General features: G+C 36.3%; 1 protein-coding gene across 2 annotated transcripts in view; it reads right to left on the bottom strand.

Moving 5' to 3' along the window:
* Nucleotides 1-26,820, bottom strand: part of LOC116425422 (tRNA dimethylallyltransferase) — a 138,378-nt gene that overhangs the window by 65,122 nt on the left and 46,436 nt on the right. For both annotated transcript variants that reach the window (XM_031973096.2, XM_031973095.2), the window contains one exon: nt 1,870-2,005. In XM_031973096.2, coding sequence (XP_031828956.2) covers nt 1,870-2,005 — 136 coding nt within the window. The remainder of the gene's footprint in view (nt 1-1,869; nt 2,006-26,820) is intronic.

A 26,820-nucleotide genomic window follows, 5' to 3' on the forward strand; every position in this document is an offset into this window, starting at 1 on the left:
GGATTTCTATGTTTTGAACCATTTTACGCCGATTCACGCTATGAGAATGAAAACTTTATGCAATAATACTGCAATACTGAAGTTCGAAGAGACACAAACGTTTCGGTTGACCACGTAACGGTTAAACAGAACAACTCGCGTAATCAAAAGTTTACACGTGACGACAATTCAGGCTAGTAATAAACGAAATCTCAATGGGCGAATTATCTTTTGTCAGTCGCTCGTTAACAGCTCGGGCAAGCATTACGGCGGACCGATAAACTTTATCGTTTATCAAGTAGCGCAATGTTATGAAACACAATACGATTACTTCAATTCGTAGGCTGAGTCAGCCTTGAAAACGGTCGACCAGCATCCTGCCGTTGTTCTTATGACCATTTCGAAGGGAAATGCACTAAAAAATGCTTCGAGCAACTACATCGTCTTTGGTCGCACGAGTATTAATTGTATATGAGTTGTTCACTCGCCAAATCGATTAACTCCACTTTGTGAATTTATAAAGAGTTTATCATTAATGCGCTTCATTGGCTCTTAACTTTTTATATTTGATATAAATTTCATTATGACTGGGTTTGGTACCATGAAATAACAAAAAGTCTTTTGGTCATGGAAAAATTGCAATAATAATTAAAGTTACTTCAAGAATATACTATTTTATGAATTTTAGATTGAAGCTATACCTGTGTTAATCAAGTAAAATGCATTCTGTAATGACGATTCGATGTTACATTTAACGGGAAATTTTGAAAATAAATACGTAACTGTTGCATCACTTTTCTCTACTCTTTGTTTTATAGAGTTAATAAATTTGTCTAATGAGTAACTCACACATAATTTGGCGTAAATAACAACTTATTAACGTCAAAACTATCAGATAGGTTAACGGGTTGAGTGCCGTGTGTACCACACTAGTAGCTCTATTTTTCTAATTATGTTCTTAAAAATTTGAATTTGCATAAGGATCTGCAGTCTACTTATAAGTATAAATAAAAGCAAATAATAAAATTTAACTAATACAAAGCGGTAAATACTGGAAAATCTTAAGGCAACCAAGTGACATACTTAAAATTCCAATAGTATTTACTTGATGCTTTTAGTAAGCACTATTTTATGCATTCGAATTTTAAGAATTTACCGTGTATAAAGTATAAAACCAAGTATTTAAAAAATTCCTAGTAAAATCTAATACTTCTTTTTATATGTACGATCCAATGATTCGGTTAACATGTTCACAACCAGTGTCACATACTTGTAACGCTTCACCTTTTGTATCTTGCGTAAAGAAAATTCAATTAAGTTCAGATGTGTTTGTGTCTGACACTAAACGTACGGGAACTTTGTATATATCTATACCTACCGTAACCAGACAAATAATTGATTCTAAAATAAAGGTAAGCAAGTTAGACGATAAATTATTCTTATTGGAAACAGCAACGAAAGGAAATTGAAAAACCGGTTAATCGGACAATATAGGAATTGATTTAATGTCAAATGAACGAAAAAACCGGTCATTTAACCGGTTACGGTGCATTTAATGTCAAAATCCTAACCCACGGTGCAAAATGTTGAAAGTTCACAGATTATTTTCTTGAAATTGATTAGATTTTTAAAAGGACGATATATTGCATTTAATAAAACCGTGTAAGAGATTAACCTTCATGTAAGGAACCGAGTATTTAGATAAACGTTTTTAATTTTCGATTTTATATTACAATATTATAATTGTAATTATAAAGATTGCTACTAAAACAAACGTTGGTGGTGAACGTATCAAGGTTCTACTGTACGTATTTCAAACACTTGAAACAATGAAATTATTAGGCAGAAAGTGCAAACGAAATTCGAAATGCAAATTGATGTTCCACTTACCTGCTTGCACTGGAGCCATATTAAGATGGAGTTCGGATATCTCAGAAGGCCGCCTAATCCAGAACCACTGGTAGTCCGCTGAACTCTCAAAATTTCCGAGAGAGTTACGCCGTGATTTTCAAACACTTCCAGTGACCTGAAATCAAACGAAAAGCAAATGTTATCGGAGTTCACCGAGAACCGTGTCTCGGCGATAACTTCACTTTCATATCGTTCTCGTTTTTTCGACCGCGTTGCAGCGGCGTTGTTAACCCGTTCACTGCCGCAATAGTCACGAATGTAATCGACGCTCTTCGAATTTTGAAAATGATTATAGATAGGTTGACATCGTCGAATAGAATATTTTTAGATAGAATAACTATCTATGTATTAGTGTGTAGAATACATCATATTACTGGCTAACTAATGATTATTATGCTTAGCACGTTCATTTCCAAGTGTACCATTTTTGGTACACACGTAGTTTTTACAAGAAAATATTTTTGCGAGGTGTGTGGCAACGAATAGCAGTACACATTGAGAAACAGCGAGAACATAAAAAAAGTAATGTATACATGAAAATCACCAAACTTGAATGTAACTTAGTATTTCATTTAAAAAAATCAATGCACTTCATAAGCAAGACATAACTGAAATTTCCGGTGGCACGAAATGTGTTAATAAATTTATTTTGCAAACGTATCAAATAAATGTGCTGAAGATTGCTTCGGTAAGTGTTCTTCTAGAAACGTATCTTTCGAAAAATTTCCTTGGTCGATTGGTAATGGTTTCTTCTTTTGTCGACGAAAATAATCGACGTTTATGTAAAATATTTATTTTTAAAAATTAATCTCGAACGTATCGGGTGTTTTTTGCGGTAATCCTTGCAATATGAGGAGGTTCGATTGCGAAATCTGTTCGCGCGAAGTTAACGTAACTCATTATTCCGGTGAAAAGTTAATACAAGTGAAATACGTATCTCGCTAGATGTTCTTTTTCTTCGAATAACTGATTTGATATAATCACAGTGGACCAAATTTCAGAAGTTGTACAGAGTATGGTGCAACTGACAGTATAACCAGGAAGACAATAATATCATAATACGATAAGAATATTTTTAATAATACTTCGAACAATGTGTAGGATCGGAATTTGTTTGAGCGGTTCACTCGGACCCCTACTGGAGTGTCTTCATCACTTATGACTTATATCGCTGATGAAAATGGTAGATTATATGGTCGATGATCAAGATAGCGTTGTAAAATTGAAATCATAAAGTTTCTCATAAAATGTCATTTTTCCCTACGACTTCATTAAAATTCAGTAGGATACTAAAATCGTTCGTGATCAACTTACTTCGAATAAGAGATTGATCGGTTCATAGCTATACTTGAACCTTTAGATCTTTAGAATAATAGTTAAACGTACAAGAATAGTACGTTTTAAATGAATGATTTCGAAAAATCAGATTTTGAATTTTGAAAATATTATAATAATATAAACAAAAGGGTATATAAAATATAAGATACATAATACAAAGAAATCATAACAATAAGAAGGCTGTAATCCTATAAACTTTGAGTCATGTTTATTCGAGAAACCGTTTACAGTTTACTGCTTTTAAAACAGTTCTTCGAATTCCAGATTTCTTGTAACTTTCACAACAATCACACTCATTCTTACATAATACTTTTAGTAGAATTAATAATGAATTACTGTTACCACCTCGAATCACAAAGGACACGCACAATTCTAATCACGTTAACGTATTAACTGTGGTAGTTTAAAAAATCTCTCGATTTGCGCGCAATAAAATTAAAAAAATAAAGTGTGTATTAATGAAAAACCAAAGGAAAGCAAAGAAGAATTACACGTTTATCTGACAAAATAAGTAATTCATCGTTGAAAGAATTGGTATCATTTCGAGCTTTAAGATAACGTGTATAGTCCTCAAACGCAGTTAACTAGTTAAGGCATTAGACAATATTAATATTAAATGTACTTAACAGTTTCCAAGTACCTAATTATCAAGCCGAAAAACGAACTCGGATGAACGTATAACGCAAATTAATCGCAGCATGACAATAAAACCGGAATAAGTGAAGGTACACGGAAATTGGAAATTAATATTTCCTTATAATCTGAAGAACGCTGCGATTTCAGTATAACGTAATTTAAAACTCCTTTACGTAATTAGAATTTAACGATGTACCGGCTCGAGTTTCGTTCGCATTTTAAATGAACATTTTCAATGGGACGGTGGAACGTTCGTGGAATTCAAAGACCTAGGCCGGCCGCTTATTTTTGGAATTTACACAGCAGCTCTGCGCTACCGTAATCAAAGTTTTTAACGTCTAAACATCCGGCACGGTAACCCGATAATTAATCCAATGGCACAGACAGGATTACTGGGTCAAAGCCAAACCGCTTAGCGATGATATCGTATCGCGCGTTGGGGAATTATGAATCTGGAAAATGAAATTCTTACCACGAACCATGTAATGTAAATCTTCTTCAACTCGGAACGAAGAATTTTCTGCAGGGATATATTATACATTAATTAGAATAGATCTGAAGTTATCTACGAATCAAGCTTTCCGGCAAAAAGGAATACGGGGAATTGACGCATTCTTGAATGAACATATGTTCGCATATGACCATAACATTCCGAGAGAAAATATTGGGATACAATGAGTTATGGATTCCCTCTTCCGTTATCTTTATGCCTATCAAAAATTCACTTTAAGAAGATAAAGAATTAGTGGCTTTCACAACTATCCACGAATTAATCCCTTACTGATCAAGGATTTTTCTGAAGATTGAATGGTTAAAGCGATTAACTTTAATTTTTAAATTTTTTCTAATTTCAGTGCTACAATATTTAATTGATCCTTTATATACGCGGTTTCATCAAACTTTACTCATTTCCGAATTATCAGGTCAGACACATTGGCATTTATATAATTCGATTTTTAAATACTAAAAAATAAGGAAATTACGTACTGTTGGAACATGATTTGATGTTTAGTAGAAAGGAATAGGGGCAAGAGATGCCTTTCTAGTTTACAGTCTTATAGTTTTGATTGGTTACGTGTAACCCTAATGCCCGATCAACAATATCAGAAATTAGGAAATGAGACTAATAGAAATTTAGGTGACAAGAACTAAAAATTGATCGATCGATCGAATAAATTTGCACGATAATAGTATAAGGGTATAAGTAATTTCAATTAAGTTTGTTGGACTGAAAAATATCCTGCCATGCATTAACCCGTTAACTGTGGAATTTAGTTTTAAAAATCTCTTCTTGTGCACGCAATAAAACCAAACAATGAAGTGTAGACTCGTCAAACGCAAAGCAAATGCACCTACAATATATTTTAACGAAAAACCAAAAGAAAACGGAGTTTTCTAAGAAGATAAGAGCATGGAGTTGTCATTTATTTATAGTGCAGTATCAACACTAAAATAATTCTAACATGCGCAATTGTAAAAGAAATCATAGAGCAAAGGTATGAAAACAGAAGGATCGCACAGCGGAAGGTCCGGAAAGCGTTTCATCCGGCGGCCCTCTTTGTCGGAAGGATACCATCAGAAACCCGGATGTACCCACGACTGATTATCGTCCTGCCCCTCCGGTTTATCGTTCGAATTACCGAATCGATCTAAAATCGAGTCGACCCTCCGTCACAGTTCAACTACGCACCGCTCGGATTTTAGAGACCGTCAAGATATGAAGCATGTGCGCGTGTCTTTTTCATTTTTTTCTTCCATCGAACCGTTTCTGCGGCTCAATAAACTTGACTCTTATGAAAGAGGGGTGTCCAGATACCGATTATATCTCGTGACACTGCGACTTTATCGTTAGTTTTGACCCTCGCCACGATATGAGCCACGTTTCTTTTATCCGGTCCCCTCTACATGCTCTATCTTCCTCTCTCTCTCTCTCTCTCTCTCTCTCTCTCTCTCTCTCTCTCTCTCTCTCTCTCTCTCTCTCTCTCTCCGTCGCTAACGCGAGCGCATCCTCTTCTCTCGTTTCAAGGGGGTCGCGCAAGGATTGCGCAACAATCGAAGCGAACTGTGCAATCGGCGGGAATTGGAATAGGCGGCGTATAGGTGGGAACCGAACGAAAAAACGGACTTTCTCCCGGGACAAGTCAATCCGCGGCCACTCTGGCCCCAAATGACCGTTACGTCATCCGACTTGCGCTCGCGGATTTTGCCGACACGAACAAATTGTGGAGACCGGGAAGCCCGACAGTGTCCGGCGCGGGCTTCGTGTTCCTTCTTGGTCTTTCTATCTTTTTTTTCACCCCTTCGACGGGAACGTCATTCGCGGCGAACATACTCATCGTCTTACTGGGACAATGATAATGTCATTAAGGCGTCTGCCGAACATGAGTGGATCGTGTGTGGTAGACGTTTTATCGCGTGAGACGATAAACGTTTGGTTGAACGGATTCAGAAAGGGTGGAGAAACTTGTAATCCATTCGCATCATTAGTGCATGTGTATGATTTTAGAATAGATTTTTAGTGACTGGTCAATTAATAGTACTATATTGTTATATTACTAATATCCTACCGCTGTACGATCTTTCTTTTCTATAACCGCTTGTCCTATGATTTCTTTTACAATTAGAATTATTTTAGTGTTAATAGTGCACTAGAAATAAATGAGAATTTCATGCTTTTCCTATGCGTACATTTACTCTAACGATTAAGAATTTGTAATGGAGAGATAACGTTTAAGTTTAAGACAAAAGAATGGTACAGTATATATGTTCGCTAACTTCGTTTTGAAATCTTTGTTACGAGTCTGACAAAATATTGTAAGATAGGGGTTAATGAGAATCATATCATATTGTTAATATTACTAATTAATATCACTATACTGTTATATTGTTATTGTTACTGTCATTATTTTTATTGTTATCCTTATTTGCTATGATCTTATGATTCTATATTATGCAATCAGTATGAAAGATCTTGATTTTTCCGTTTCAATTTCTTTGAGCAATTAGATCTCCATTTACGTCTTCCGATGGCCGATAGTTTCCGGTATCAAATTTTCTAATCTTCTCGCGATTCCGACAATTCGAAGTTTGCTTAAAAGCATATATGTGTTACACAGCATTTGCCTCCCAATAGGAATTGTTGAAACACTGTGGCTGGCATGTGCGTTCACTTCAACCTTGTATCCTACGATACGCGAAACGGTGGAAGGTGTGGCGAAATTCAGGGTCATCGACTTTATAATATTATTAATATTCTTGAATTCATTTTTTCGGATCGGCATACACAATCGATCTTAATTAGCGCGTTTCTTATTCGGGGTTCTCCTTATCGATCACCAATGCATTTAAACGCTGCGTGGTTATTTCATTTCTTCTTACAGAAAATAAAATATTTATTTATTCAAAATTAAACATGAAATATTTAAGTTACATTTAAAATATTCTGATTTGAATTTATACCACTAACAAATTCTATTATCAAACTGTTCCTGCGCGTTTTCCCGGCAGCCAATGCACCCGAAAGTCGTGTCGTTATTTTCGTTTATATTTACGGGCATAAGATACTTATTTATTCGAAATTAAAAATTAAATATTTTAGTTACATTTGAAATCTTCTTATTTTAATTCATATCGCTGACAAATTCTATTGTCAAGGTATTTTTGCGCGTTTCCTCGGCAGCGCCTGCTTGGCACCGGCGATTCGTCACCGTTTCTTACAGTCAATGTTATGCCAGATGCAAATGAAACGCGACTTTAATGTAAATTTAATGGACTCGCAAATAGCCATCCTGGGCGAAACAAATATAAGATCGGCGTAACGTTTATGGAAATCGCGCAAAACCCATGGTCTCCAACGTTCGAGCCACATTATTTTCGGTTAGCCAGCAAATGTGCGAATGTACGAATTTACCGACCACTATCCGTCGAAACGTAGTCAAAAGTTGTGATTCCATCATTGAATACTAAGAAAATTGAATTATCAATTGAAAATTCGAAAGAACAATGTAATCGTTCATGAACGTTGTCCACTGGAAAAAGGACGCGTGACTATTTCTTATGGCCGATATTCAAATAAAAAATCTCACATGTATTATAATTTCGAGATAAAATCATCAACTTTTCCATCTTTTGTACCATACTTAATCAGTGACAGAATTATCGAGGTTTATGCAGATTTATGCCTTCACAAGTTGAATGCCGTATGATTTCATAGAGAAAAATACGCAGAATGAAGAAAATATAATATTAAATCGTTTGATTTAATTGCGTTATTATTATTGCGTAGCATTATTTACAATACAAAAATGTTTTCAAATAAGCGTCATTTAATTGAATGAACTATAGTAATTCGATTTGGTTGGGGATCACGGTTGTTAATGGCCAAATTTAAGGAAACTCAAAATTCTGGTTTATCTAAAAACGACCCCTACAAATGGAAAACAAAGTGGAGATATATATACGAAATTTGTCGAAGATCTCTGTAATCTGCAGATACATGAAGTTCTATGATTTAACAATGATTAGAAGTTTTATGGAAACTTCAAAAAACGCCAAAATGGTAAATTTTGGTGAATTAAATATATATTTAAGCGAACGTACAAATTTTGATGGATTCTCAATAAATGGAGTAATCAACAATGTCCATAGAAAATAATAAACAACATTGTTGAAGTATTACGTGTCCTTGGCGAGCAGCGTAATTGTTATTCAGAACAGAAATTAGCCGAGTGAATCATTTAACTTGAAAATAAAGTTGAAAATGAACGCTGACAGGCACCGTTTCTGCGTGATAATGATGTTCGAGTTTCATGGAGCGACAAACATTTGCAAATACTTTGAAAATCATTGTTGGCGTTGCTTGAGCTGGATGCCAAGGTTCGTTTGCCAAATTTAATGACGTTTCGCACAATGTAGTATGTTTAGGTATTCTCAGATTTATGACTGGGAATATTACTATGAAATTTATGTTTAATTATTATTATTGCTATAATTGATTCCGTAAATTATATTATATTCAGTAAAATAACACAGTATCTATTCGGTTATAAAAGAGGATCAGTTATTAAACTTTAATAGATATTAATAGGTAATTTACAAATGTTTTCTTTGGTGATTATAAATGATCACTTTCAAGCAGAATGAATGTTTGTATTTATTTCATTAACATTGCATTAAAATTAGAACTGTGATTCTTTTTACGTATGATAGAAAATATTTCTGTTTGCAATGAAAGCTCCAGAAAATAACAAATTGAATAATAAATAACTGATTCGAAAATAATTGATATAGGCTGAAATGAACAAAATGGCCTGCATATAATGTGTTCAGATTAATGAAGATTAATGTTGGTATTCGAGCGTTTACAAAAGCGATATTCGAATTCGCTGACAACCCTATTTGCTACGCTGTTGCAATACGTCAACGTTATCTTGCGCTGTTGTAAAACGAAGACCTGGAACAACTGATACAACATAAAAGCGGCTGTAACTTGAAAATAGGAACAGATAGGAGAAACGTTTAATAAACTGTTTTCTTTTTCATTGTTTTTGTGTGTTAAATCCATTACTAGAACTATATCCATACACATTGGCGTTCAAAGTTCCCAGCCACATCGTTTTTGGAATTGAGTCCATGCCACATCGATGTGCCGCTGTAATTAATGCAAAGAGTACGGCTACAAAATATTAAGTGTAATATGTTAAATACTATACATTAAATTATTATTATTACAGAAAACAAGCATTATTTTCTTTTTTAAACACTGCCTGAAAACCTTTGAACATGTTGAACGATTTATTTCTAAAAAAATATGTATAAAGAATAGATGGTATTGATTTTTTTACAGTATCCTCTCATGGAATATGTCACTTGTATGTCATAATAACAAAAACTTCTTAAAACCTTTATTGTGCGAGGAAAATTCCAAAAATGATCTAGCCAGAGAGTTTTGAACGCCACTCTATTATAGTACAGCCGGTATAAAAATAATAAAAATAAAGAGAATGCTGCATTATATCATCAATAACGCAAGTTATTCCTATATATCGTCTTTCGCTAGAAATGATTCGCAGTTACTGCACTGAATAAATATTAATATAAAATATAAGAAGAAGCGTCATATAGGAATTTAGAAAAAATATCTAATAAATTCTAAAGTAATTAATAAACAAAAATAATTTGTTTACTTTTCAACTATACTTGCACACATTTTAACATTTGAATTTTCAATGTTAACCTTTTGCACTCAACAGGCAATTTTCAGCCCGCTTTTGATTCAATAGAGTAAATTTATAAAATTTAAAAATCAATGTTCCATATTGTATAAAGTATCGACATATGAAACACAGAAACAAAATAATCCTATCGCTTAAATTGTGCAATATTTTCCTTCGCAACAGTTGCGAATAGTAACATCCCTATTTCATCAAAAAATAATGAAAGTTTATACTAAAAAATCTTCTCGAGTGCAAAGGGTTAAAATTAATTAACCCGTTGACCTACAATATCGCGTCACACTCGTGACAAAAATTATAATCTGAATTTAAGAAATCTAAGTATTATTTACTTGTTTAAAATACAAATTAAATATTACTTTTCTATTATCAATGGATAATCTTTAAAGCAAACGTAGACGCAGTATAAGCATAACAATATTTCCTTTTATTAATAAATTGTTAACGATAAAGTAGTTGTATCGATGATGGTTAACCCTTTGCACTCGATTTATTTTCTATATTGTTGGGTATAAACTTGTATTTACTTTTAAAGAAATTAATTAAAGTAATTTACACCGATAGAATTCAACGTTTTATATTTATTTTATTTATTATCATTACAGTAAGATTTAATTTTTATAATCTTTCAAAGTGTGGTACTGTTTCAAACAATTTCCAACCTTCTATAACAAATTTGTATTGTCATCTCCAACATTACATACGAGTGCAAAGGGTTAAGAAATAAATCATAGAACAAGGAGTTAAAATCTTCTGAACTCACCGTTCGTCTGCAATGGATGCTCGGAATCGTTACATCCCAGCTGAACTTTCACGTTCGGATCGTTTCCGCGCAAAAAATACGGGTGCTCACGCTATATACGCACACACGAAGAAAACAATAAGAGAGATGCACAAGTACGTTTAGAAGAAAAAAAACAAATATGCGAATAAGACTGATGCGAGAGATGTAAGACGCTTGTATATTTAGAAAGTGTGAACAGCGTGTTTAAAAGAATTTCTACCGATCGAAAGGAATCCTGTGGACGTTCGTAGGCGACTTATCATCTTTCCAAGACCCCTGGAAGGATAATTGCTATTGTCTATCTGGAAGGACGATAACAATAACGTTCGAAAAAGCCGGTTTTTTTTACATCACGTTCAGTTGCATTAGATTTCCTAGGGTTTTATGATGAATTTATTTACAATTACAACTTTACATTTCACTTTTCTATCATTGTTTCGCGTTTCCTCCTTCTATGTCCTCTTTGTTTCCCTCTGGCTTTGCGTTAACCTCGCCACTTTTCGTTGGTTTTGCTGCACTTTCAATCAATAGCGTTACATTCCTTTGGATTTACGTTCGTTTATACGATTCGCGTTTCTTATTTTATTGTTCCACGTTCGTGTCTTTTGGTTCCCTTCATTTCGCTTTATCGTTGCGTCAGTTTATTGCCAGTTAAACAAGAATGAAAAAAATTCTTTTTGTACACTGGTTCCTTGAATAGTACCAATCTACGTACGTAGCTATTATTTTTATCAGATATGATGAAGAGACTTGGTCCATTGTCTCTATTAGAGATGCACGTTGAATATATAATTAACACTAAGTTTACTACTTAGTTTATTGCACGGTTTATTATATTATTCCTAGAAAAATTGATGCTCGTTCGTTTAGATCTTGGAAATTAGAGATTTAAAAGTAGACTATTAGGATACATTTTTGTTTTTATTTTTCATCAGAAATGCTCCTATTTCATGTATATGAAATAATTACGTTTTTGATCATTATTAAAATAACTTAAAGTAATTAGAATACACGTTCATGCAAATGCATCAATCAAAACCAACATAAACGTTTACCAAGTAATGTTAAGAAAATTGAATATGCGTCAAGTTGAAAGTTCCGTGAACCGAGTTCCGCGAACCTGTTAAGGAGATCAGAAGATTAATATTAAGCGGCGCTAACATGTTAAGTATTCGAATGACGAAATAAATATTTACGGTATTGTTTCCATTAACGATTGCCGTGCACGAACCTTGTCACTTGAATGGACTTCTAGCCTTCCATTCGTAAGATAATGATTATTTAAATATTAACGATTATTTACTGATAATTCAATAAAAAGAGGAAATACGTTCAAGTAAGAAGAACTAAACTGCATCGCACAGTATCCATGACCCACTAACAGATTTCTAATATATGCTCATCTTAAACTGCAAGTAACTGGATTAGTATAATAAATTTGCTGCTCAGCACGAAGCAAAAAGCTACTTATATTTTCAAATTCATTCGTGAGCAAACGCGTTGACATTTAAAATATAACTGAAGAATAATATAAACTCGGCGACACAGTAATGGTTTCGTGTATCACTTTCCGCGCGTATAAAACAGATGACAATTTCCTTTGATAAAAATATAATACATATACCGAACAGTACGTTTTCATTTTCTGGATACACGATTTCGGCGAAGAAGATGATACTCGAGGATAATACAAAAGGTTTCGTGTGTGTAAAATATATAAGATATTTGAAGTGCGGTGAAAAAGTCGGCGAAAATCGACGCGATATTGAATAAAAAAGAGCCGAAGGCAATTTTAGTATTTTGCTTAATAATATCCGGTTCTCTTCGGTATGAGAAAACGCGATAAACTGAGAACGCTTGAATATTTCAACCGGCAATATCGACACGAGTCTTATGCACCGTGTCGCATGCAACTATAAATTGAATAATTTCGACGCGAGTTGTAGCCGCAATCGGAATGGTTACATAACTTTATACACCGAAAAGTGTTCATAATTCGGTTATTCATACGCAAACTAAGTTCGTCCAGCTTTCTTGTTCCGTAGCATGCAATACATTCGATCAATTTTCAAGAACTTCACTCCGAAGGCGAAGTACTTGCGTGTCGCATTACCATCTGAATCAACCTTCTCGAATTTAACAGTTAACCTTCTACAGAAACAAATATATCTTTCTACGGGACTTTATTAATTAAGAGTGAAGCAAAATTATATTCATATTAACAGTTTAATAGATAGACAATCATAAACATAATTTAACAATATTCGTCTGTAACAATCGAACTGTCGCAAATGTATAAATTGTCGCCAAGTGCAAAGTCAATAGAACCTTCCAAGAAGCAACATTATCAAATACCGAATAACATCATAAAAAGATCGGAATTTGAAAACAACGTCGATACGAATCATACCAACGAACCGAATGTCGACAGCGTTCGAGTGTTCCGAAACACGTATCCGCGGATTAACCGTGTTGAGTCCGGATGAGAAGAATGAGAAGGAAAGCGCGGAGATAAGGTGAGCATAAATGCATCGATAGGCCGGTGCCGGACTGGTTGAATCGAACTCGGTGATTCGTTATGTCGTGTAGGTACTTTCCCCTATGTTAGATTTCTCGACGCGGCGAGAAGCATAATGCGGTTACGCGAAATATGCAAGGAGAACGTGTGCCGCAGATAATGCGAGATTAGAATTTTATGACCTGTTCCTGTGCACGGCAAAAGGCCGCTTTCCACTCGCGTTTTCGTAGCGCGCGCGAGCGCGAGCCCGGCCACCGCAATAAATCCGTTTCGCCGCGAGTATCATGAATCTGCGGCGAAACGATATTAATAATCCAACGAAAATAAGCCGTATAAATTATCGGCGCAATTAGCAATCGAATCTGGTTACACGACGGAATCGGAGCCACGGTTAATTCGTTTTAGGTGGCCGACCATTACAAATATTTATTGTTCGTCCCATTCGAGAGCAACTTCAGTTCCCAGCTAGTTTTGCGTCGAGCGAACCGGTTGCTGAACGTTCCGAGGGTTCTTATCTCGTCTCCCGAGCAGCGACGCGACCGCGGGCCCGCGTAAAAATGCGAAACTGTTGTCGAATCTTTGAGTCGGGTTCGCGATTCGACGCACCGTTAACCCCTTGGCAGACGGTATGGCGATAGACTCGTGAGCAACATCTCGAACTGAAGTTAACCCTTTGTTACATGACTTCATTCGCAGTTGTGCTTCATAGAACTAGTGCTGAAGAATCAGTCGCTGGCTAGGATGGTGGTGTTGATGCTCTCATGTGATGTCTGATGTTAGTCTTATTTTCTAATTGCTGGTATTTTTTCGATCACTGATTTGCTAATCATTGATACGGTTCAGGTACCTAATCAAAATTATAAAACTATAAATTAGAAAGATACTTCTTGCTACTGTGCCGTTGTGCTAGATGTCAAGTTGTCTGTCAACTGTACTTCATCGTTGATAATTTATTATATTTATTATAAGGCATCTGGTGCTTATTTGATGTATATATTGATTTCGAAGGTTAACGATTGATAAGAGAAAAGCTTTTTCTATTACTCACTTAAAAAATAAATAATTATATAAAAAATAGGATAATATACAATATTATATTTCATTGATATTTAAAAAAAAATAAATGACCGATTTGTCAAATTCAGTTTAGCATTTTCGTTGCGAGTATGACATCTTGTTATAGAACAAGGGGTTAACGCATCGCGGACTGGACATTTTGCTACCGATCATGCTCAGTAATTATATATTTCTCTTTTATGAAATAGTTTCAACATTGAGCGCGTATAATATACATTCTCAATAACACAATAGAATACGATTTAAATCGAATACATTTTCCATACTTCCAACGTAATCGAAACAGTATCCATAAACAGGAAACCCAACTTATAAGGATATTACAACAGTAACTACCCCAGAAACAAGTTCACAGCTACGAACAACATAAAAGCTACGACTAACATCAATGTCCTACTTTTCAAAAGATTCTCTCCCCAAGAAAGAAAAAAAACCAATAAACATCACCCGAATAAAAATAAGAATAATAGACATCGACAGTAACAGCCATCACATAGGTAAAACAAATTATAATAAACCAACTATAATGAAAACGAATCATCGCTCATTACAGCCCAACAAACCGTACCCCAAAACCACGCTCTCCTATATACCAAAGTTTCCAAATAAACCCAATTCATTACTCACAAACCAAAACGAAAATAATACTAAAACACTAAAAACCGACTATCCCTACAACTTTCGCTCGCACACTACCTTCTCCACTGAATTCCCTCCGACCAAGGCTGCCCTCAGCAAATATCTAGATGCAAATTCCAAGGGTTAGAGGGCCGTGAACCGAAAACACTCTACTCGAAATTCCAGGATCCCCTCCATCAGAATCGATCGCTGACTCGATCGCACGGTCAAATGAGTTTCAAGAGGTATATATTTATACCTCGTTGGAAGCGGTCTCGAGCGCGCTCTAGCGGTATCCCTCGGTTTCAGCGATCTTTTATCAATATCTGGACCGTCGGAAAAAGAAGGCGAGGGCTGGAGGAGGGAGCCAGTGCCCCCGGAGAGATCGTGTCTCCACGTGGCAATGACAGGAGTACCTGGCTTGGCCAAGGTTGTGCCAAGACAGGCGAGTTGTGGGCCGTCGCGGGGGCCACGGGTAAAATCTATCCGGCCCCGGCCGGATGAGTTCCCTGGCTGGCTGCCAGGGAGACGGCCAGACGTTAGTCATCCCGTGGGACGCTCGGGAACAGGAAGAAAGGAGAGCCCCGCGCGACCGGCTAATAAAAGACAAGAGTAACGTAATTCCACCCGCGCTCCAATAATAGCGCCGCCGTTTAACGATGCTTCCGCCGTTGGGCGTTCTTGTCTTTCGGCCTAAGTATTTTCATCGTACGATGATTTACAATACCACGAGATACACGAGACCGTTCCGGTCAGGCTGCGCCGCGGCGTCCGCGTTGCAGGATGAACCTTTTCCACGGTAACGAGCCGCCGCGTACCCTCCAACGGAAAGTAAGAGTCGCGACATGCCCTCGGAAGTATTACACTTCTATTACCGGCTATTTATGGCCCCAGCCTGGTTCCGCGATCCCTCTTCGTTAGATCCCGCAGCCCCCTCCTTCGTTTCTTCTCTCGCGAGGCGAATAATGAATCGCGTGAGCGGATCGCGGGCTCGAGAGCACGATTACTCGTGCCTGGGCTTCTTCGGATACCGGTTGTCTCATGTTTGGAATAAGGATTTTTTGATTGATTGTTTCTAGCTAGTTTGGGTGAACGAGCTTCGTTTGTCTGGTCGAAGCCTTTGCGCTTTGATAGTTTTTCAATGGAAGTGCTTAATATTTTCTTGTGAGACGAGAATTATGTTTGGTAGAACTTAATGGCATATCACGTGTAAATTAACTAATTAACTGCGTTCGACGAGTATACACGTCATCTTAAGACGCAAAATAGTACTAATTTTCTCAACGATAAATTATTTATCTTTTTCAGATAAATCTGTAACTTTTTTTCGTTTTGCCTTAGTTTTTCGTGAGAATATATTATAGATGCGTTTGATCTGCGTTTGATGAATATACACTTTATCGTTTGAATTTATTCCGCGCACAATGAAAGACTCTGTGAACTAAGTTTCACAGTTAACTGGTTAAACATTAAATGTTGAATATTAAAAATTTAATCGGTCTGTAAGTATTTAGTCAAGTGGCCACCGAGAGTGGCCAACGGGTTGCAAACAGTTAATATTTTTGTAGATTTCGTAGCTTTTCGAAAATGAAACGTCCCCTTTAATTGGAATGACAATCTAAATTTCCTGTAATAGTTTTATAGGTTTCAGAAGTCCTCGTTTATTCCTGGGCCTTGCGGCAAGCTCGATTTGTCACGATTTCTGTTGTTACAAAACAACGAATGAAAAGGATAAATGAACGCTTAAGCATCGTAATTTTCTCTATTAAAATAATCGACAACAACAGTGATAATGCTGAACAATAGCAAACAGCTCTTCTGATTGGTCGAACCGACAATTCTATTACAGAATATCGGTTGAGCTTGACGGCGTTGCGGCAAAAGTATCGGCAACCCATCGGAACTCGTGAACACGAGTACAATCCGTGGTCCCTGTCTCTCTCGCTATTATTTCCTATTCTCTCCTCCCTTTTTTTAGTCGAGCTCTCTATCGACACACCTACTTAGTTGAAACTGCTGTGTGAATACAGGTGTTTAGCATAGCTGGACTAGTTAGTACTACAGGAGAGGCACCGAGCGAACGAGTTTTATAAAATAGAGCGCCACACCGATACGTATACATGAAAAATAACCATTCAGCCAGATAAGGGAATACTAATTTCCATGCCGGTCGCCAGAAAATTATCGTAAGCTGTAACGGCCCGAATAAATTACACGTGGCAAATTGGTAGCATTGGATATACAGCGTAAAACTGTCAACGCGCGGACGTGTCGCGCGGAGATGCCGTGGAGTCAGAGAGATAGCCGATCTGTCACGTGTCGGTGGCGCGATCAAAAGGGGGCCCGACCGAAAGAAAATCGAGAAAGTTACGGTGGGCCGGGCCGAGATCGAGTGAATTATTCGCTGACGTGACATGTGTGACCACTGAAGTTGATCGAAACAGTTAACGGAGCTGTTCCGCCGGTAACTAATATTCCAACAGAATTAATGGAAATGTACGGTGTGAAATGTTTATTCGGTTGAGCACGCGCGCGCGACGTGTACCGTACGCATGTTGATTGTGATACTATGCTTCTTTGCGGGTATTTGAATGAAAGAAGAAATTGTATTTGAACAGATAGGATATTTTGTTTTATATTGTTTTATATTGTTTTATTTTGTTTTATTTTGTTTTATTTTGTTTTATTTTGTTTTACTTTGTTTTACTTTGTTTTACTTTGTTTTATTTTGCTTTATTTTGTTATGTAATTCTGAGAACTTGAATGGTGTACAATTTCACGCGATAAAATAAACCAAATGGAAGAATTATAATACCAAATTATTCGACTTGCGTTCTTATTATTGCAGGGGGCATCATTTGTAATATAGAAATGTTTTCAAACAATTATCGTTTAATCGAGTGAATTATAGTAATTTGATGTGGTTGGGCATGGCATTCAATGCGTTAAATATGATCAATTATCGTGGACTGATTGTTGCAATTAGAACACGAGATTTGAAGTTCAGATAAATAAACTTGAATGTGTATTTCAAAATATTTCAATATTGTTCAACATTTCCTCTTAATCTGATAAGACGATAATTGTTTTAGAGCAAACATCTGAATTTTGAATAATGTATAAATCTTAATTTTTGTACCGGGGCAAGTTTCCTTACTAATGTAATCAATGTAATCAATGTTTCATCAAATGTAATCAAACTGGTAACACTAGTAGCGACATAAATAATAAATACACTTTTCACGTGATTAAAATCATTCAAATAACAGCAGCAGTTTTATAAAACAACGTAAATTAATAAGGATCAATACGTCGAAAGTAAAATAGAAATACATTTTGAAATGTAAAATGAACATTTCGCGTTACGGAAACTTTTCCCGTGTCTGGTAGATTTAAAACTAGTTTACGATACGAAGAAACTGAAATTATCAAAAGATATGCACAATTAAGAAACCTGAAACCTCGTGGTCCAACAGAACATTCATCAGCGGTTGAAAGTTCATTTTCCTCTTATACGTTTGCTTCGAATTAAAGTACAACTCTCATGTCCGTGGTCAATCCAAAAAGCTAAAAAGTCACAGGGACAAGGGGACTCTTCAACTCAGTATGCTCGCGTCAATAGGTATAGAATCACAGTTGATGCTATTGGCCGAGCCACGTAACGAAGAAAGCAGACGGAATAGAATGCGACGGAGTGAGATGTAACGAACATTGACGTCGAATTTCGTTTTGAACAAACGTTTCGTTTCGACAAACTTATTTCTCCTCGGTAATGCATTTCTATGGGATTCCCCAATAATTGAAAAAGAAAACAAATATGCTTCGTATCAGAGTCTATGGTTTTATTAAATATATTTATAAAAAACAAATGTTAAAATTATGTAAATAAAATAAAAGGAAGTAATATATTGCACGTTGTTCATTAGATTTTCCCATCTTCACTTCCCTCGTTAAGCGACAAATCCTTTGAAAAACCGATACTTTGGTAACCTTACACAGCTTGAAATGCTGTTCGCATTTAAATTCCAATTGGAATATCATACTATACTGCATTCTGCAAAGTCAACCGCAACCGCAACCTGATATTCAGTAGATTGAAGTCATTCAATATCTTAGTAACGTTAAGAAGCATGAGAATAGTACTTTTAGGGTTCATCGGTACCGATGTAAACTCAATTCAGCTACGATTCACGTGGACCAGCAATAACTAATCGATATGTTCCAATATTTACAAAAAGAAAAAAGATGGAACATCGTGTTCTCGTTCTCAAAGTATACACCATTTGCTAGTAAAGTCTTTTTAACCATCAATCCGAATCGCGAAGCGTTAACAACAGAACACGAAGATTAAAATTGAAACAGATCTGATTTTCACACGATTTAAATGAAAATTTTATCAGAGTCCAATTACTTTATACATCGAATATCACGACTTGAAATTGCTGAAATAACGAACCAAGCGTTTCACGCATCAATGTACAGCAAAGAAATAATATTCATGCTCCTATAGTTCAGTCCAATTCGCTTAATTGCCAGAAAAAGTGCATCGCTATATAATTTATCGATAATTTGCCTGCGCTGTATGCTCATAATAAAATTTCTTCCACCTAGATCGATAATGGCCGGGGCCCGGACTTTTCTTCCAGCGGCGAGGCGGAAGAAAAACGTGAGATATCGATCTACCGATCTCGCTCTTGCTGCCCGGCCGGGGCCGTGTAAGAAACCGGGTTAATCAAAAGTCATTCGCCGGCCGATCGATTGATCTCTCTCTCCCGTTGTCGAATCGTAATTATCGCGTACTGGTATCGTTATGGAATTTATCAGGAGAAACACGCCCCGTCGATCCGTTACGTAAAACAGCGTAACACACCGTTAAAGGTTCCATAAAGGTATCCCACGGAGCTAACGAGATGGCAGTCCACTGGAACGACCATCATGGACCGACACGTAAAAACAAAAGTACACGTGTTTCTTGGATAGACAGAGAAGTTAACACTAAAACTACCAGACGGGTCAAAGTGACCCATTTCTGGTTTCTTCTTTTTGCAATGATTAAAAAGAAAACAGATGTTTCTCTGAGAAATTGTTATAGAAATTGATTTAACAATATGCAAACTGAATTATAAATCAATTGAAGTCTCCAAGAGATGCACTCTTGGAGTTTCTATGGGGAAATTTCGAAAAGTCAATTTAACTGCTCCGTAGTTTTAGTGTCAACCCTTTGTCCTCGATTTATTTTCAGTGTTGTTGGGTGTAAACTTGTACTTATTTTTAGGGAAATAAATTGAAATAATTTAAAATGCTAGAATTCAAAGTTTTATATTTATTTCATTTATTATCATTATAATAAGATTTAATTTTTATAATCTTTCAAAGCGCGGTACTTTTTAGAATAATCCAACGTTCTATAATAAATTTGTATTTTCGTCTCCAGCGTGTTATACGAGTGCTAATGGTTAATAATTGCAGAAATTAAACGTTTAATTTTTATAAAATTATTAACTATAAAGCAGTGTTATCAAGCACTGTAGTAAGCAAAATCATAGGACAAGGGATTAACGAATGACAAATTGGTATTGAAAACCAAATAAGAAAAGATGAAAACTGACTAGATTCGTATTCTTCCCAGAACTCTTTTCGCGAACAGCGCAGAGTACACGCTAGGTGTCAGCGGAACGTCGCGGCCGCGTTCGCACACGTGTACGCACGTGTCACGGCTGCGCCACCCACTCGTGACAGATTTTCTTCCCGAGTCGTGCGACCGTCTCTACACGTCGCACAAAAATGTTCTCCCAGCGTCGCGACAAAAAACGGGGAACATATACCTACACTCAACCGCATGAATCAAGAACGATCGGTACGCCCGGCGAGACAGAAACGAGATGATTCAAATTTAGAAGGAGAAACCGACGAGCGGACAATGTATCCTCGATGTTCTATGATACTCCACTGCCGCTTCTGCTAAGGCAGCTTCTATTTTCTTCAGAACCGCGTCTCTAAGCGCTCACGCCGCCAAGACATGCTAAATAATGGAAGCAATTATAGTATTTACGGACACCATAAGAAACTTAATGTATTAGATTGCCGTGTGAAATTTGTGATATTTCTTAGTAGAATTTCATTTTCCCCTTCTATACTGGAATATACATGACGAAATACGATCAGTAGTTGATGACACAATTTATATGAATATTTTTGAAATTAAAATAATTTAATTATTCTAGTAATGTTTGCCAAATGGAAAATGGTCACAGAAGCTCACTGATTGAAGTTTAACTCAACCCACAATTCAGTATAGACAGTTTCTAAAAAGTCTAAGTCAAAACAATTAGTGACATATATTGAAGATCTAAAGAAGATCTAAACCATAAAAGCTAGGTACTGAAAAAGGAAAATTGAGAATCCTTTATTTGGAGTCTCGCCAATGCCTCGAGGACCCGGCAGTCTAGCACTGATGGGATCTCAGAGTCAAGGTTTGATCGTACCAAGGCCTTCAGCTATTCAGCCAATAGAAAGGTCGGATCACTTTTGGTCAAGATCGGATCCAGACTACAGTATCCAGGTGTCACAGTCGAGAAAGTCGAGATCCTTCAGCATGGAAGGATGATAAAGCCTGGAGAATTCGGGAACTTAACACGGGTCAGACCCCAGAGTCAAGGTCTGATTACGCCAAGTCTCCAGCTAGCTTTTTTTTCGATTAGTACTTATTTATGTATATGAAAAATATGTATAGCCTAAATGGTACTATGTTTTATAATTAGTATCATTTAAATAATTAAATGGTAATAATTATCCTGTAAGGAAGGATCATTTTGAAACACCCAGCAATATTTAATAACTTTATTATATGTTGAAGGTACGGTTTTTGATATATAAATGTATTTCTACAATTGTATCAGTAAATCGGTTAGAAACATGTGTATATACAAGGATTAACAATAATCTTATAAATATGGTCACCCCTGAAAAAAAATATCCATTTGAAATTTAATTTAGCTATTGCTGCAATGAAAATTTCGTTTCATACAAAATAATCCGTAGTACTGATTGCTTGAAAAATCGGCAACTTCATCCATTTGAAGATGAAAATAAACTTTTTTAATCGTGAAATTGGATTCTCCTATGAAGAATGAATATGATACAACTCTTTCGCTGCTAGTATATTCATACTTTTTCTTTAAATATCTTTTGTATCACGGTAAATTTGTGGCAAACCACGGGTGGGAAAATCGTGGCTCTCTCTTACCCCACTAGAGTCGATGAAAATATAACAGACTTACATTACAAAACCACAGAACGAAATTGTCAACGTATGTTCTTACATACAACCCCACGCGTCGCTCTGCCACAGAAATACTCAAGTACTCGGAGAAATATTAATATGAGCTTATAAGAAGCTGCACAGTTGACAACGATTCAACAATATTGACGAAGGAGTTTGTTAATGTTATGTCATTTAAATAATATAATTATAATATTTTTATGCACTTTATATACCTTTATGTACAATATAAACTGAATCATATATAATGATTAACAATAATTATAACTGTACAATTTGATATTACTGACAATATTCTTCCAATGTTAAAATTTTGAACGGAATATTACACTGTGTTTCACATTGTCCAAGAAGTTGCAAAACAATAAACGCGTCAGAATATCTATGAATATTTATGATTAGGATATATTACTTTACTTTGTTCTTTATCGACAGAAGCTACTTCGAAAAATACATTTTCATATAACCTATTCGCAAAATGTATTTATTTAACAATCACGAACAGCGCATGTTATAAGCGAGGTAAATCAATAACCGTTAGTAACACTTGAACTATAATTATTCACTAGATATTTTAATATAATGGCAACAAAATGCCAGGAAGAATGCTCAAAATGTATTAAAAAATTCGTAGAAACGTTAAGGTCGTTGGAAGACTGCATTTAAATGGTGTGCAACAAATTATACAGTTTTGCTTCCATTTGTCTGAACGATGCTTGACGCGTGGAACATAATTTACACTGCGATAGTAAATTGAAATTATTTGAAGTTTAAAAGTCGTTATCGAGCTTGGCGGCTAAGACCAAATCAGAAGGAAGCCATAAAACGTTTGTTAACATTCCTGTTCCTGAATGTTCGTGAAGTCAAGGCCGGTGCCTTAACTGTAAAACCGGCTCCGAGAGATGCAACCTGACTCGACAGAGGACCCAACATTTATCCACCAGTAATTTATAAGTATCAATTTCCGGGCCAAAAGAGCTCCCTCAAATGCAGCTGATGAAAAATATTCGATCGAATCTGACGTATGGATCAAACATATTTATTACGAATCCTACTTTAAAAAATCTATGCTTTCACCACCATTTTCTTCGACATTTTACGCGACTTGGCTACGCTGAACTATAGAACCAGTATTGAACAAAGGAAAATCATCACTGAAATCAATCAATGAAGAAATGTTATTAGTTTCTCTCGTTCCAAAGATTCATAACAGTTCGATACACCAGACTGTTGTGCAGCAGCAACATAGAATTTATAGTCCGTTGCTTTTCTACGGTAATTCAAGAGAGACTTACAAAACAAATTGTAAACATTTGTAGAAAGTTGAATACTTCTTTTAGACGGTATAAACGGATCGTTGTATGTTCATGCAAGGAAATGGCGGATAAATTTAATATCTAAAACTACCAAGCAGTTAACTTTGACTTTTTGAAATTCCTCTATAGAAACTCGAAGAGTACATCTATTCAGACTAATTGATTTTCAATTCAGTTTGCACATTGCTATATAAATTCTTTTAATAATTTTTCAGAGAAGCTGAGAATCTGTTATAAGAATGGAAGAATTTGTTAGCTTTTTAGTAATTGCAGAAAAGAAGAAACTAGGAATGGGTCAGTTTGACCCGTTTGACGGTTTTAGTGTTAATGAAAACATTATTGATTCCCAATAAATTCGGTCTTCAACGATATAATTTGTTTACAGATGCCTTGGCGGCTGTTTCGTATAACAAGAATTCACCAAAACCAAGTCAATCTGACATCACGAGAACAACATTCCCTAAGCGGTTGCACCTTTTTCATCGCAAGGTCGAAGTATTTATAAACTTATTGTCACGCATCGTTGTTAGTGGGTAGAAGTCGGTGATTTTGTACGCGTGTTTTCAAAATTGCCATCGATCGAAGCTACTGTTGAATAACAATAATGTCGGTCAAACTTGTTTTCGGTGTGTTCTCGTTGATCAAAACAGAAACATGTGTCGATAATTCCGACATAATCCCCATTCGTCTTTCAAACGATGCTTCTGAAAATTACCATTCCAGGAACTTTCCAAAAATATCCTCTTAAACTGTATTTAGCCAAACAATGTTTAAGTACTTTATAATCTCTCCAATGATTACTATGTAAAATTGTTTATACTAACGGTTAAACACCCGGCATTTCTAGAATATGAAATACAGCAAATACTGGACATTTTATGAAATCATTTACTAAAAATTAATTGCTTTGACACGTTGCGAACAAATCGGTTTAAAAAGTATACGCGTTATTATGGTTATTGCATTAAACATATTTTATTTCGTGGGTAGTAAATTAAGACTTTACAGGAGAAATAAACTTTACTTGGTTTCATTTTACAGAACAGAAACTAGCGCTAATGTATTGCTGGTTATTAATCGCAATAGACAAAAAGACGTAGGGTTATGAATTTATGGGTATAATATGTAATTTGTTGCAAGTTTAAAAGGAATTTGTACGTACAGTGTAAAGAAACTGCACAATAACGATGACCCAGGCAGTCGTGTACTATCTGATAGGATGATAATAACGCAAACAAAGGATAGTCGTGATACAGCAATACTGGTACACTTAGTAACGTACGCGAGATCACTATCATACTACTGAATTACAAAAATTCCCCGATATATAAGTTATTATTATTACCACAGCTGTTGAAGGTGTCAATTGCTAAATCTGATTGATCGTAGTCCTTATCGCGAATACAAATTCCTACTGTTTAAAACACTTAAGATTACATATAAAAAAATTGCAAACTTTTTAAACAACTGTACTAGGATGCTTTATCCACGTTTTCACATTTTAAACATTCTCTTTGAATATTAACTCTATTCGCCATCGCATTTTCTTCTTTCCCCTAATTCACTCATCAACCAACATTAACCCTCAGCTGCTAAGGTGAATTTTAATAGAATTCAATCATCTTTCCTTACATAACAAAATTTTGATATTTTTCTCGTCAGCAATTATCCAAGCCAATTAGCGATACAGATTAAAATAAACTGCACCGTTAGAATTTCATTTGAATCAAACCTAATTATACCATTGCTCAACGAAGAACACACGTGGAATCTCTGATGCAAAGAAGTTCTAACAGTAATGCTTTCTACTCGCATTTAATCATGACAATATCAATTTATTATGCATTGATCATTAGCATTTCGTTCTGTAAGCTGCTAACACTGCATATCCAAATAAAACCAATTAAACAAACTCACGAAACTTAATCAAACCACAGTAAAAACACACAAAGTTCCAACCAAAAAAGACGTTCATACATTTCCTCACAAAAAATTAAACTACCGAAGAATCCACATTATCCATCAAAAGAGATGAGATTCCCCCTCAAAGATTTTCATCGAACGAACAGTTTCCGTCCGAAACACTGGGTCATGACTCGTCGTGGCAATTACAAGGAACGAAGGGTCGCGAAAGTGAAAAGCTCGAGGCGCTCGTCGCCGGAACGACCGCGCGCCCCCAGTACGCCGAGGGTGGTTTTCAACCGACAAATAATATTTTCCGGGAATTCTCTATTTATCCTTATCGATCGCCGAGAAAATATAAGGGAATTACCGTTTCGGCCGAGACCCACTCCTGTCGGGCTTATGATCGCTTACGCTCCGCGGGGGCTTAATACCGTCTAGACCGGACGGTTCGCGAGTATATTCGTCAAGTGGAATCGCCTATTACGTCCCCCGGAATCGGCACGCGTTTAGAAATATTGCCTGCAGGACAACGTCGAAATGGTGCGCGAAGCAAGGATTCGGGAGTAAGACAGGGGTCGGCAAGAGTACTGTATACAAAATGGGGGATGCGAAAAGTTGGGGACTGGTTTGGCAAAGATTCAAACAGTGATTGCGAGGGCCTGTCTCAGCAGAGCGCGTCCGGAATATTTCTCCTTGCTTTCCTCTGTGTCTGTACCTTTGTTCTTCTTTGCCAACTTCCCTCTCCCTTTCTATCTTTTTCCCTCCAGCTCGCGCTTTTCCTTTTTACCGTTGCGCTTCACCCCGCCTACACTTTCCTTTTCCCCTTGCGTGCGTCCGGCTCGCGGTCCCCCCTTTTTTACGATCTATCCCTCGCCGGTAAAGGACCCGGGAGAGCGTATTGACAGAAAGATGGTGAAATATTCGGTGACGGTTTATATCGCGGAAAAACGCGGGCGCGGCGATATTCCTCATATATTAGGATCGCTTGCGGAAAAAAGTTGACCGTACCCCGACGAGATGGATTTTAGTCATTTGCAGTCCGGAGTGCTCTTAGCTTCTCACTTTGAGGTTCACATCGACGTTATTTCGTCCAATTGCAGCTTGATATGACACTCTGATTATTTATTCAAGAGTACTTGGAAATCATTGAAGTGGTATCTTTAAATGGTACAATTGTGATACTACAAATAAATGTAGAAAAAATTGCTAATGCAAGTAGATGT

The sequence above is a fragment of the Nomia melanderi genome, chromosome 4 (genome assembly GCF_051020985.1).
Source record: "Nomia melanderi isolate GNS246 chromosome 4, iyNomMela1, whole genome shotgun sequence".
Lineage (NCBI taxonomy): Eukaryota > Metazoa > Arthropoda > Insecta > Hymenoptera > Halictidae > Nomia > Nomia melanderi.